The following is a 14,210-nucleotide window of genomic DNA, read 5'->3' on the forward strand; positions in this document are numbered from 1 at the left end:
TATCTATCTATCTATCTATCTATCTATCTATCTATCTATCTATCTATCTATCTATCTTTTCAGGGCTCCATTATGCTTCCTGTAACATAAATAGCTATATCTGGGCAAAGTGAATCAAAGAACATCAGAGCTGGGAGGGCTCTTAGAACCCATGATGTTGGAGCTGGGAGGGCCCTTAGAACACAGGATGTTGGAGCTGGTAGTGGCCTTAGAGATCATCTGATCTATTCCTTCTATTTTATGAAGGTTAAAAACTAAGACTCAGAGAGGGTCAGTGACTTGCTTAAAACAAGTCAATGGCAGATGTGCTTCTTGTTCAGCATTTTTTTCCTGCTTTACTGAGCTAAGGCATATTAGGTAGGAAAGCACATGACTAGGAGTGTCTGCATTGGTCTACCTGACTTAGCCCTTGGTGTGGCCTCCTCTGACCCATCTCATCCAGCCTTGGGTCCCATGGCTCATCTTCCACACCACCTTCCTGTCTCCCTAGTGTTCTGTTGTAGACTCACCTCTTTGGCCTGGCGGCTACAGGATTTGATCTCAGGCCCTATATCTCAGTCTCCAGGCTTCCTGAACACCCTAGAACTCTTCGCTTAACCTAAGGTCAACACTGTTTCCTTTCCCATCCTGCTGCCTGGGAGGATGTATTTCCTAAAGCAGAAATAACAGGGCTTGGTGGCACTTTGCAACAGAACCCTTTAGATGGACACATTTAAACTTACAAATCCTAGAATCCTCAAACTGTATAGGCCTTGGAGAGATCCTTAGACCAGTCTCTTGCGTTTAGAAAATGTTACAGTACTTAAATAAAAATAAATGGTATTTAAATAAAAAATTTCTAATGTTTAAACCACATAATGAGCGGGTCATCCATTACTTTCTTAAAGAACTCTAGGGAAGGAGGACTCCACAATAACCCTTGGTTTCTCATTGTTTATATAGGGTGTTTATAGAGGGTTATATAGGGTGTCCTAAAAATCTTAGTACAGATTTCAGCTTTAATAACTTCAGAAGTATAAATACTACAGACTTAAAAACACTTGGTTAAAATTTTTTAAAGGCTAATGTTTCTTAGCACCACTATCTTGTATGATATATTGCTCTAGCTGATTTTTGAATTTTGTAAAAACTTCTTCAGCTGCTGCTTAGCTACTGAAAAGATTGCATTTGTAATCCTCACTTTAAGATCATCCGATGAATGAGGTTTTGTTGCATTCATGACAGTTTTGACATGACCCCACAAGAAAAAATCTAATGCACATAGATCAGGTGGCCAAGGTGGGCCAAGCAAGAGGGCCTCCTCTGCTGTCAAACACCTAATGCATAAATGGCAGGGTGTTACATACTGTTAAAATTTTAAAAATTATTCAAAATTCACAAAGTAAGTGTGAGAGAAACTTAAATCAACCTTTTAAACGATTTTTTGGGGGTAAGTTTGGAACATTTATACTTCTAAAGTTATTAAAACTTAAAACGTCAGGAGAACTCTTAGGATAGCCTATATTCTGTGATACTGGGTCTTACCCAGTTGCTTAATATACTTGTCAGATTAAATCCCTGAAATCTATTCGTTTTCACAGTCACAGAATCTCAGAGTCATAGGGGACCTCAGAAATTTTATCTCACTATGCAAATTGGAAAAGATTTTTTAAAATGGGAATAGTTGATGTTGTAATAGTCTCCTAACTGGGCTTTCAGTGTCTAGTCTTTGCCCTTTCTAAGCTATCTTCCACAGAGCTGCCAAGGTGATTTTCCTGAGGCATACATCTGATCATGCCACTCCCTCATTCAATGATTCCCTCCTGCCTGTGTGATCAAAAATCATGTCCTCTGCTTGGCATTTAAAGCCCTTCACAACCTGGCCAACCTACATTTTTCAGACATATCATGTCTCCCCTTCTCTGTCTCTCTCTGTCTCTGTCTGTCTCTGTCTTTCTCCCTCCCTCCCTCTCTCTCTCTCTCTCTCTCTCTCTCTCTCTCTCTCTCACTCTCACACACACACACACACACATACACACACACACACACACACACACACACACGACCTTCCATATTCTCTCCCTTTTACATTGACAATTCTCCACGCCTGGAATGTCATCCTTCACCTCTGCCTTTTAAAATCCCTTCTTTCCTTCAGGACACAGCTCAGACACCACCTTCTATATAGAGCCTTTCCCAATATCCCCAACTGTTTGCTAGTATCTCTGCCCTGAAACTACCTTGCATTTATCTAGATGTCTATATGTACATGTTGTCTCCCATGATAGAATATAAGCTCCTTGAAGGCAGGAACTGTTTTGGATGGTGTTTGGCACATAACAAAAGTTGGTGATTAATTAAGGTTTTCCTTATCTGGAAGCATAGGGGCCACTCGTAGGCCCAATGCCCAAAATGATCAGCATGGGGCTCTGATTTGTTCTGTTCCTGATCCGGGAGGGATTTATTTGTCCCTTTCAGGCACCTGGTGGCCTCTGATCAAAGGGGCTCACCACACTGGTGCTGGACTTACTGTGAACAGCTCATTAGTTTGGCCTCCTGCTCAGAACTCCTGAATTCAGGCAATCCACTGCCCTTCAACCTCCCTGAAAGTGGAGATTGCAAACAGGTTCCACCACATTTGGCTACCACCAATCTCTTAAATGCTAAATCTAATGGCCTTTTCTCAGACTTCCCCAGTAGTGTTTGATACTTGCCTGCCTCCTTTTCCCAAATACTCCCTCCTCCCTGAGTGATACTTTTTTCTGGTTTTCCTCCATCCCCTTTGCAGAGTCTTCACCTGTATTACACTCCCTATCTGTCTATGTCCATCCCCTATCTATCACCTGAGCTCTGGATCATTTACATCATCAGCTGCCTGGTGCTCCTTTCCTTCTGTATGCCCCATAAGCTTTTCAAATCCATTATACCTAGGAGCTTCTTCACACGACCACCCCCTCTCCCGCCTGTTGCCTGTGAACTCTAAATCAGCTTGCTTCTGGAAAAGATGTGTTGACTGACTGTCCTACTTCTCCACTCACCATCCCTATGACTTCCCATAGCAAAGTTCCTTAGCCATCATTCCTCCATATTAGAATATGAACTACTTGCAGCAGGGACCACTGGCTTTTGTCTCCAGCACTTAGCACGTGGTAAATGTTGCTTGTTCCTGCAAGTCCAAAACAGAAAGCATTACCTTTCCCCCTAAATTCCCTATTTCTACTGAGGGCAACACCATTCTTTCAGTCACCCAGGTTTACAAACCAGGAGTCATCAACACCTCATTCTTCCTCACCTCTCCAAATAGGAATAGTTGCCTAATCTTGTTAGTTCTATTTCTTAACATCTCTTGCATCTATCTTCTCATAACTGACACTATTGACCCCTTAATTCAAGAACTCATCACCTCTCATTGGACTATTAGAATGGACTCCTCATTGATTTCCCTATCTTTAGCTTTCCCCTCATCCACTCCATTCTTCACATAGCTGTTACGTGATTTCCCTAAAGTACGTCTGACCATTTCACTCCCTGCTTGCCCCTGCAATAAAAGTGGCATGTGAAGCCTTCAGGTTGTGGTTTCAACCCCTTTCTAGGTTGATTTCTACATTATTTCCAGCAGACCTGCCTAGTTACTGGTACCCTGTATATAGCGTTCCACCTCCGTCCTCCATGCATTTCCAAGTTCTGTCACCCATGCCTGGAACGTTCCATTTCTGTTCACCTCTGCCAGGGGAATCCCTAGCATTCTTATTTTTTTTTTTAAGGCAATTGGGGTTAAGTGACTTGCCCAGGGTCACAAAGCTAGTGTCAAGTGTTTGGTATGAGGCTGAATTTGAACTCAGGTCCTCCTGCCTTTAGGGCCGGTGCTCTATCCCCTACGCCACCTAGCTGCCCCCCTAGCATTCCTTAAGCCTCAAGTTTCTTCAGATATGTTTCCTCTTCACTCCACTTATCTCCAGGATTACTTTGTATTCATTTATCTGTATATGTTATTTCCTCCCAGTAGAATATAAGCTCCTTAAAAGCAGGAACTGTTTCATTTTTGCCTTTATACCGGAAATGTCTGGCACACAATAGGTGCTTAATAAATGCTGAATCTAATTGTAGATGTCTTTTCTATTAATGTGACCTAAGCCTCAGTTAGCTTTTTGAGCCACCACATAACACTAATGGTTCACAGGAGTCAACAGCTTATGAAAATCTCCAGGTCTTTTTTCACACAAACTGTTGTCTAATCATACCTCTCTATTTGCAACAGTTTTTTTTAAACCTAGGTATAGGAATCTACATTTAACCCTATTAAGTTACATCTCATTAAATTAGGCTCATCTTACTGTCTGTAAGGATCTCGTTGGAGTTCAATCCTACCATTCAATGTCAGCACCTTTCCCAAGTGTCTGTTGCCTACAGCTTCGATTAGTGCACTCTCTACCTCTTAGATGTCTTCTATCATTTTCCTTCACGTCTCTCTAATCTACTCATCACGTAATAGTATCTAATGAAGTTCTCTGTATTGCGTCTTCTTGCCCGGAAGCTCCACGAGGACAGATTCCCCCACCTCATCTTTATGACTCTCCTTTTGCCAAGCACAGTGCTCTGCACCATGAACACTAAAGGCACTCAATGTCTCCATCCTATAGATGGCCTAGGGCCAAGGACACAATTTGTTTTCTCTTCTTCAGACCCACCTCTACTCCTCACTTTCCCCAGATGCCTTTCCCCTTCCACATTACTGAGGACCCAAAGATGACGCGACCACCCTCCGACCCACCTGACAAGCCTTGTTTCATTACCTAGTACAATCCTATCCTTTGTATCTCGGCATCTCTGCTTAGGAAGGGCTCTATGGACTGCCTCTCGGCAAACGCCCCATGGGCAGACAGCTTGGGCTGTCTTCTGGGCACAGAGACACTAGCTATTGCTTTGAGTCAGTCTCTTCTGCCGTTGCCCCCATGTTTCCGGAGAAATCCCTGCAACTGTAGACTATTACAAGGTGTTCTTGAGGCGACCTGATTGGGTAGCTCCAACATTCAGATCCCCCCAATTTGCACAAAACTGTTTTCATTCGTGTGGTGAGGCTGAGGAGGGAACAGCCAGGGTTCCCTTCTTGCCCTTTTCCTCTCCCACTCCTCTTTTGTGGATGTGTTAATGAACAGCTGGGGAAGAGGGAACAGGAGGGAAAAGGGGAAGGAAGTGAGAGCAGTGAGGGCTGTTCTTAACAAGTTTTGGCAGCATTTGTAACGGAGCACAAGAAGCGCTGGCTTGTGGCGCACCAGTGTTCCAGGAGTCTGACTCGACTCAGAAACAAAGAAGCATGATCTCCCTCCAATGCTAGAAGTCTGTGCGTGATGGTCACTGAGTGGAAAGTCGTATTGGAGCCCCCCTTTTTCCTCTTCCCCTTTCCCTTTGTCTTTCAAGAAGTTTCGGGACCTGGCAGCCAGCTCCGCCTTTTTTTTCTTCCCAATCAAAATCCCAGGCACTGGACAGACTAGGAAACATCTGCTTCCCAGGCAGCTCAGAAATGGGAGAATGTGAGCTGTGTGTACAGGAAACAGAACAGGGCATTTTTTAACCCTTTTCAAGGCTGAGCTGAGGCAAGTCACAAGTTCTAGGCCTTCTCTGGGGGAGGTCAGTGAAAGCATCTCTCTCCTCTATAGATAGCCACAGGACTCATGAAAAGCCTCTGATGGTTTTCAAGAAGACTGGGGCACGGAACATCCTCATCACTCTCATAACAGGCCATTTCTCTACTGCCTGACAATTTACAGAATTCCTGTCTCTCAGCAATGCTCTCAGTAAGGCCTTGCAAATATTATCTGCCACATTTTTACAAGTGGGGAAGCTAAGTCTCTGGGAATCTAGTGTTATATTAAGTGTTGGAGCCAGGATTAGAACCCAGGTCCCTCCTGACTCTGAGTCCAGTAGTTTTTCTAAACCATACTAAGTGACAGGATCATAGAAAACAGGGATTGGGAACCAACTTTCCAAAACATTTTTATTCTCGTTCTCTTTCTCTCATCTGTCTCTCTCCCTCTTTCTTCTTTTTTTGCAGATCTAAAGAAGTTTCAAAGATCGGGGTGTATGTCAGAAAATGAATCCAGACTTGCTAGTGCAATGCTGAGGAGCACGGTCTCCTTTGGGGTTGGGGTATGCCTGACCTCCCTCAGTTTCTACACTTTGGAACATTCCCTTACTACAGTGGTCTGTAGAGCGGCTGGGTGGTATGGGGGGTGTTTCACAGCCTGACTGTTGCTGGCATTGGCATTGTTGGAGGAACCTTCTGACGAAGAGACGACAAGTGGCATCAGAGAGGAGCTCTTGATTGTCAAGGTCACCTGCTTTCGAGGACCTGGCTCCTCAGTTTCCAAGGGAGGATCTCCCAAGCTATCTATTTTTATTGCATTTGAGGCCTTTTCTCGGACCCCAGAGCGCAGACATATAAGCCCTTTGACAAAATTCCAGGAGAGCAAGGAGAAAAAGAGAAAGGCAAACAATGAGATGAATATTTTGGAGAGGAGCTTCTCATTCTGGGTTCCCCAGTGGGCAGGGTTCCTATATTTGGTGGAACCAGCTTTAAAACTTGGAGGGGCCGTTTCTGCTTGAGGCCACTCTGTGCTGCATTTCACTAAGTTCATCAAACTGTCAGACCAGAGGTTAAGGATGTAGCTTTCCACAGTGATGAATAATTCTCTCCCACCAACTTTTTCCACAGACTGACAATCATAGCGTCCAGTATCAGCCTCTGTCATATTAAACACCAACAGCCCTTGATGGTAGAGAAGGTATTTTGTTTCTTCTGCTTGAAGATGTTTTCCATTGAACAACCACAGTGTGGAGGCCAGGTTGGACAGGGGGAAGCATCTCAGCTGGCTGCTATGCCCAGCTGCCACAATAACATTTTGAATGGGCCTGTCTGAAAGCAAGCATGAAGGAAACAGTAGCAGAAAGGAAAGAATTTTAATTAGGATTGCAAATAAGGAAATATAATCTATTAATACACGATAAGCCCCATTGGGTTTTGGGGTACACTGAAGTTTGGTACAGTTAAAGCTACTAACTAGAAATTCTTTCACGTGCTTCTTGGGGATGGTGATGGTGACAGCAGTGGGACAAGGACAGATGTGGGGAAGGAAGGTGATAACACAGAGGATAATCTGAGAATGCAACAGAGCCAGGAATGAGGGCAGCCCATTCTCCCTAGAGACCTACCTTTGCCCTCTGTTGCAGGGATGCCATGATAATAAGACCTTGGAAGTAGGGCTAGGTTAGAAAGCAGGATTACAGTAAATGGCACATATCACTAGAGTACCATGGGGCAAAGCAATAGTGGTTTGTAAATAGCAATGTGTATTTCTTTTTATTTATTTTTTAGGCAATTGGGGTTAAGTGGCTTGCCCAGGGTCACACAGCTAGTAAGTGTCAAGTGTTTGTTCTGAGGCCGGATTTGATCTCAGGTCTTCCTGACTTCAGGGCCAGAGCTCTATACAACTGCACCACCTAGCTGCTCCAATGTGTATTTCTTTGGATGTCACTACCCAGCGACAAATCTCGGATGGCCCCACCCTAGTTACGGGTCTGGATGCAGCAATCTCAGAGACCATTAGGTGGCACCATAGTGCACAGAGGTTGGGCCTTCAGTCAGGAAGACCTAAGTTAAATACAGCCTCAAATACTTATTAGCTGTATGATGCTAGGTAAGTCACTTCACCTCTGTTTGCCTCAGTTTCCTTATCTGTAAAATGAAGATAATAATACCACCTACTTAGAAGGGTTGTTGTGAAGGTCCAATGAGATAATATTTGTAAAGTGCTCTTAACAGTGCCTGGCACACATTAGGTGCTATATAACTGTTTATCCCTTTCCCCCAAAGACCCCAGGAAACACCGAGGCTTAGAATCCTAGGAAGTTCAGAGTTAAAAGCTAAAAAGAAACCAAACCAAACCAAACCCTAGGGCCTACAGAATTAAAACAAAAAGCTTTCCAGTAGAATTCACCTAGCGCAAACTCCTGGCAGATGAAAGAGCCCTCTCGACCAACCATGTATGACTTTATAAGTGAACACCCCTAGGAATAAATTATTTACTGCTTGAATCCTAGCAAGATTGGATTGTAATCACTCCTTTTGTTGGAAGATCCAGACTGGGACTATCTTCTCAGAATTAGAAGTATCCCCTAGCTCCCCCTTATGTTGTAAACACGCTGGCTGATTAAATATTAGAGCCCAGGTTCACCATGAAAAGCATTTCTGCATCAAGTAGCATTTTGATAGCTGTGAGGTGACTGTGGAACTCCCCCAACAGGAAATTGAAGATCCTATGGACAAGGGGAAAATAATGTCTACGTCCTAATGTCTATACTTTAAAAAATGCTCATGCCAATCGCATGAAATCAGTAGCTGAGAGGCAGGAATCCAGGTCTAGGAATAGAGTTCCTTGAGGTTTAGATGCACAGATATGCTTAGAAACCCAGTTCCCACAAGGGTATAAAATGGGTCATTCTGAAAATTATGCAGCACCAACTTGGGAAAACTGGTCCTCCATCAGAAGCCCACGGAGGAAGTGAAGCTGGCCGAAGAGTCTGAGGGGTGAGCAAAGAGCACCTGGCCTGATTCTCAGCGATGCCCCAGGCAGCTGGGGCCCAGATGCCAGCTAGTGTACAGTCTGTCAGCAGGCTCTTCCCCAGAACTCAGATTAGACTCTCCTTCACAATCCATTGCGATAGAAGTTTAAACCTGGGCTGTTGCCTTTAAAAAATTCTCCCCACTGGGCAGAGGACTACACATGCTCCACGGGCTCTGCAGCAGTGACCAGCCCTACGGGGACGGGTCGACAGTAGTGACCACCCTTCCTCATCCTTCCTCAGGAAGGATATCAGCTTGGGGGGTCACGTTTTGGCATCTGCCTCAAGACTGGCTCTTTGCAGCACCAGAGTGGAAAGGCCCAGAGCCTGGAGGGGCAGTCTCTCCCAGGACTTGGGTTTGAACCAGTTTGTGCTTGGCCTGACACTCTCCACATCTGCTTTTAAAATTCAGTTTGCCTAGGGGGGACAGCTATTTGAAAAGCCATGGACAGACAGCAGCACACTTGAAGAAGTGGAGCATTTCACATCATGTACAAGGAAGTTTTTACCTACCCACTTTAGGACACTCTGACACATCTCCACTTTTAATATTCTGGATTAAAACCCTAAAAAAAGCAGAAAGAATGATCAATTTGTTCATTCATTTTTCCATTCAGAGAGGTTCTGTGATTCACAGTGACATGGTGGTGCAGGGGACAGAGTACAGAATTCAGCAGGATTGGGAGGACTTGGGCATGCATCCTGATTCGGCTGCTTCCTGCCCGTCTGACCCAGGACAAATGATACCATCTCTCTGGGCCTCAGTTGCCTCCTCAGTCAAATGAGGGGGTTGGATCGAGAACCTCAAAGGTCCCTTCTGTTCTAAATCTATTATCCTAAAATCAATGATCCTAAGATATCCCCAGAGTCACATAAATAGTGAAGTAATTCCAACCCAGGTGTTCTGGACTCCAAATCTAGGGCCCTCTGCCTTTTGCTGGCACCCACCTTTAGGTTTATGGAGTGTTTTGTAGGCATACGCTCAGCACCCTATGAGGCAAGTCCTGACATTACCCTCAAAGTGGGTAAGTGTATGTCGCTGCCCACAGCTAGCCTACACAAAAGGCAGCACAGGATAGGGGCAATGGCCTTGGGAATCAGGCAGTTTGATGTCCTGGTCCTGGATCTGCCTCTCACTAGCCTCCTGATTCCAAGTGAGTCTCTTAGCCTTTTTTGGCCTCTGTCTCCTCACTGTAAAATGGAGATGATAGCACTCATACACCCTCCTTCCCAGGGCTGTTGTGCAAAGACACTCTGTAAACTACACAGGGCTATGGGTATATAAGCTGTTATTATTACTAAGTAAAACACTCTCCTTAGCCTCTCGCTAGAATTCTTTTTATCTTTTCTTCCCTCTCCCTTTGTCCTTGGAAAGAAGCAGTAAAACGCATCTATGGTCAAACATAAGTTTCTGGAAGGTAAGGGCTGTTTTGTTTTTTCTCTGTACCCACAGCAGCTAGTACGGGGCCTGGCAAACAGCAGGCGTTTAATAAGCGTCTGCTGCTGTTGAATCTTGGCTACGGGCTGAGGCAGGTGTGCCCCGACTTACTCAGAGCGGTTAGTGTAGTCCACTGCAGAGACACACTGGTTCTGGTTCTGGGACCAAGCACAGTAAGGGTCTCGAGACAAGACGCAATCCAGGCAGAACTGGTATCGGCCACACACAGCAATGGGTACCTGAACCACCCGACTAGATGATGCTAAATACAACATGCCCTGAAGACACAAAATCAATGGATCAGGTCTTTTCTTGATTGGGGAATGGTAGGTGTTAGAGGCTTTTGAAGAAAACTTGCACACACAGGCTGCTGTTCACATTAAAAATATGCCAGTAATAGTATATGAGAATAATAGAAAATTATTTTGCAATAAGAAATGATGAAAGGAACAATTTCAGAGAAGCCTGGGAAGATTTATATGAGCTGATACAGAACAAAGTAATCAGAAGGAGGAGAACAAATTTTACAGTAACATTATAAAGAAAAAGCTTTGCAAAGCTTGAGAACTTTGATTAATGCAATCTGATGAGGAAGCCTGCCCCCTGCCTCCTGCCAGAGTCTAGATAATGGACTCAAGGTGCGGAATGAGACATACATTTCTGGACACGGCTAATGTGTTTTTTTTTTTTAACATTGCTTATTTGCTACAAGGCTTGTGAGTTTCTTTTCTTTTTTTCTTTTTCTGGTTGCAGGAGGGGCTTAAAATATCTAAATATAAATTGAAAATATCTCCTCACAGATGTGTTGCATCAACAACTACTTAGCTGGTTAGAGAACTGTGTTAATAACGATCACGAAAATCAATTCACTGTGCCTTTATGAAGTCCCTGCAAGATATATGCAAGGCCCTGGAGAGATAGACAAAAATGAAAAGTAAGGTCAATAAGGTCAGATAAAGTGATAGAGACTTATCTCTATGATCATCAAGTAACTTAGATCAATGACAGAGCCTCAGCCTCTGACCCTGACCCCAGACTCTGGTCAGACCCTGACTTTGCTCTGAGGACCAGCCACCCAGTCATTCTGTTGATGACAAAGGAGAGTGAGGAGAGAGCATAGGGATGAATCAGGATAAAGCTGTCCCCATGACCTGAAAAACAATACAGGTTCAATGTCAACCTGATGGTGGGTCAGTAGCACTTACATATAAGGACAGGACATGGGTATTCCAGTTTATGTCTCATAATGCAAACAGAAAAGGCTCTTAAGTTTTATACGGATGCAGACAGGTGACACTTTCTCAGTTGGTCCAAAATACTCTCCCTCTGATTCATCCATCACTCTTTGGCTTTTCAAAGTCATTTTCAGGGATTCTGCCTTCCCCTGTCTCCCTCTTTTCTTTCTTGCAGACTTGATGGTGACTACTGGTCCTGACTTTTACCCACCATTCTTCACACTGAGCCTATAAGAGGCTTTTCATATTCCAAACTGTTAGTGGTCCCCCACCTTGAAATCACCTTGTCTGTTTTGTTTTCACTTGGCTATGAACTGTAGATCAGCAAGTGATCGCAGATTTAGAGATGGAAAGAAACTCAGGGGTCACTGAGTCCAAACTATCATTTTTTTGGGGAGGGGGGCTAGGCAATGGTGTTAAGTGACTTGCCCAGGGTCACACAGCTAGTAAGTGCTATGTGTCTGAGGCCGGATTTGAATTCAGGTCCTCCAGAATCCAGGGCCTGTGCTCTATCCACTGCACCACCTAGCTGCCACCCAAACTATCATTTTACAGATGAGGAAACTAAGGCCTAGTGAGGCCGAGGGATTTGCCCAGGGTCACCATGCTACAAAATGTCTGAGAAATGATTCAGATTCAGGCCTTTGAACTCCAGGTCTGACCTTATCCACTACAGCAGTGTGCTCCCAGTAGACTGTAAGGTCCTTGAGGGCAGGGACCATTTCATTTCTGTCTTTGTCTCTCCAGCACCTGGCATAGCACCTTGACTAAATGTGGCACTTGATAAATGTTTGTCAAATTGAATCTGATTTAATGCCAGACTTCTTTTTTTTTTTCTCCACACATTGCCAGGCAATCAACAAAGATTTCTGGATGATTAGTCCCTTTACTTTGGTTTCCTCCCTTCTTTATTCATCCTCTTTCCTCCTCCTTCCTTCTTATGAGTCAATAGTCTATGGCAGTGCTGAGCTCCACATGTTCAAGCTTTTAAGACCATAAAGGTTATTAATCTCTCCTTGCTGGATTTCCTGTATTAACTTGACCATGGAATGCTTAGGAGCTTGAATTGCATGACTGGAACCCAAGAATGCTTGTCTAGCGGTTATTGGGGTATGGACCCCTCCTAGCATAAGGTGACACTTGGGAAAATTTTGGAGTAAAAGAGAAGAAATTAACCTGTTTTTTTTTTTATTAAAACAATCCCGTACACGATCCATACTTTGGATGTATACATCATTTCATAATCAGTATTTTAGATGGGAAATATCATTAGCATTATTTTTTACCATAGAATTCCTACTTATATAGTGTGGAACACCAGAGGTCTATAGAAAATAGTCTAGGAAATGCCTGAGTAGCAACAACAAAGTAATTTCAATTCACTTCAATAAATAGTAAGCACCTACTACGTATAAGGCACTGTACCAAAATCTGTGGATCTCATCCTTGCAATCCTGGAGCTTACATTCCACTGGGGCATATCCCCAGTATGCACACCAATGAATAAACCGACGATATTTTGTGGGAGGAGAGAGCATAGCTTCAGAGAGAAGGGGTGTATACCCGAGGTAAAGCTGGGAAGCACCATGAGCCCTCCGACCACTGTGGTGATCAGAGTTACCAAGTCCTTCCACGCTGGTGATCTTCACAACACTGCTACTGTTCTTCCAGCCCTACTTACTTCACTTTGCATCAGCTAGGGGCATGCTTACATCTACCCCTTAGGCTGCTAATTTTGGTAGAGACACGGAGAACAGATTGGAAAGGGAGGAGCCTGGAATCAAAGTGACCAATGAGGAGGCTATTGCACTAGCTCAGGCAACAGGTGATGGGGGCATGAGTGTGAAAGAGTGATGGTTGTGTGAGTAGAAAGAGGAGAGATGCTAGAGATGCTCCCCTCAACAAGGCTCTGAACAAAATGGATTCCCGTCAATTGGGGAATGCTTGAATAAACTGTGGCATACGAGAGTAATGGATTATCATTGTGCTGTAATAAATGATGAATGTGAGAAATTCAGAGAAACATGGGTAGACTTACATTGACTGATGTAGAATAAAATAAAAAACAAGAAGAACCAGAATGACTAGGACCATTAAATGAAGAGATTGCTAAAAGGAAGTCAAACCCTGAATAAGTGAAGAATCGATAATGATACAAAATTATATGGTCATTTTTAAACACAGTCAATGTGTTGATTTGTTTTGCTTGACTATGCACATTTGGCACAAGAGGGCTTCCATCGGAGGAGGTAGGGGAAATGGGGTTAATGGGTTCTGACAGATATGACGGTGAAAGACTTCTAGGAGAGATGGGAGCTCCAGGCTCTGCAGCTCTGGAACTGTGAGGTGACTCTTTCCACAGAAACTGTGTTTTTGTGGCAGAGCGTGCGCCAGGTTTCTGTGGAGAAACAAACTATGTTATCTTTGTAAATGTCTTGGCTAAGAGTGAATGGAGTCTAATGGGAAGCATATCAGTGGAAGTTTGAGAGCTAATGGTCTAGAAGAGTTATGCCTTAGAACCTAGAGGAAGTGAATGTCCTCTGCAGTAGTCTACATGATGTGCTACATCATTAAAAAAACTTATTAAATAAATAAAAGGAGTTCCCAGAAATAACAAAGATGATCTTGTTACTTAAAAACCCAAGGAATATAACCCAGAAGAAACAAAGAGAATAGTAGACATTCATCAGTCTCTCCTCATAGAGGAAAAGAAATTATAGATCATCTATTTAGGCTAGACAGGTTTTCAATGACTAGAATGAAAAGTATCAAATAATAGACAGGTGGTCAAGAGGCTGATGGGTATACAGTACATTCATGACTTTGGAGTAGGAACTAGACTTACTTTTTCTGCAGACAGTTTGAGAGACTGCACAGATTCTGGTGTCTGGAACAGTTGCAACTCCTCCACAATGAACATATCCCCATCACAGTTGAGA

The 14,210-nt window shown here is 43.7% G+C and overlaps 1 protein-coding gene across 1 annotated transcript in view; it reads right to left on the minus strand.

The window, feature by feature from the left end:
- Positions 1 to 6,149: 6,149 nt before the first annotated feature.
- LOC114036560 (semaphorin-4E-like) overlaps positions 6,150 to 14,210 on the minus strand; it is a 41,173-nt gene continuing 33,112 nt past the window's right edge. Inside the window, 4 exon segments of the mRNA XM_027853098.1 lie at positions 6,150 to 6,892; positions 9,112 to 9,164; positions 10,148 to 10,314; positions 14,117 to 14,210. The exon segment at positions 14,117 to 14,210 is cut by the window's right edge and continues 128 nt beyond it. Coding sequence (XP_027708899.1) covers positions 6,150 to 6,892; positions 9,112 to 9,164; positions 10,148 to 10,314; positions 14,117 to 14,210 — 1,057 coding nt within the window.

This window comes from Vombatus ursinus, unplaced genomic scaffold, assembly GCF_900497805.2.
Source record: "Vombatus ursinus unplaced genomic scaffold, bare-nosed wombat genome assembly UNPS02009918.1, whole genome shotgun sequence".
Taxonomy (NCBI): domain Eukaryota; kingdom Metazoa; phylum Chordata; class Mammalia; order Diprotodontia; family Vombatidae; genus Vombatus; species Vombatus ursinus.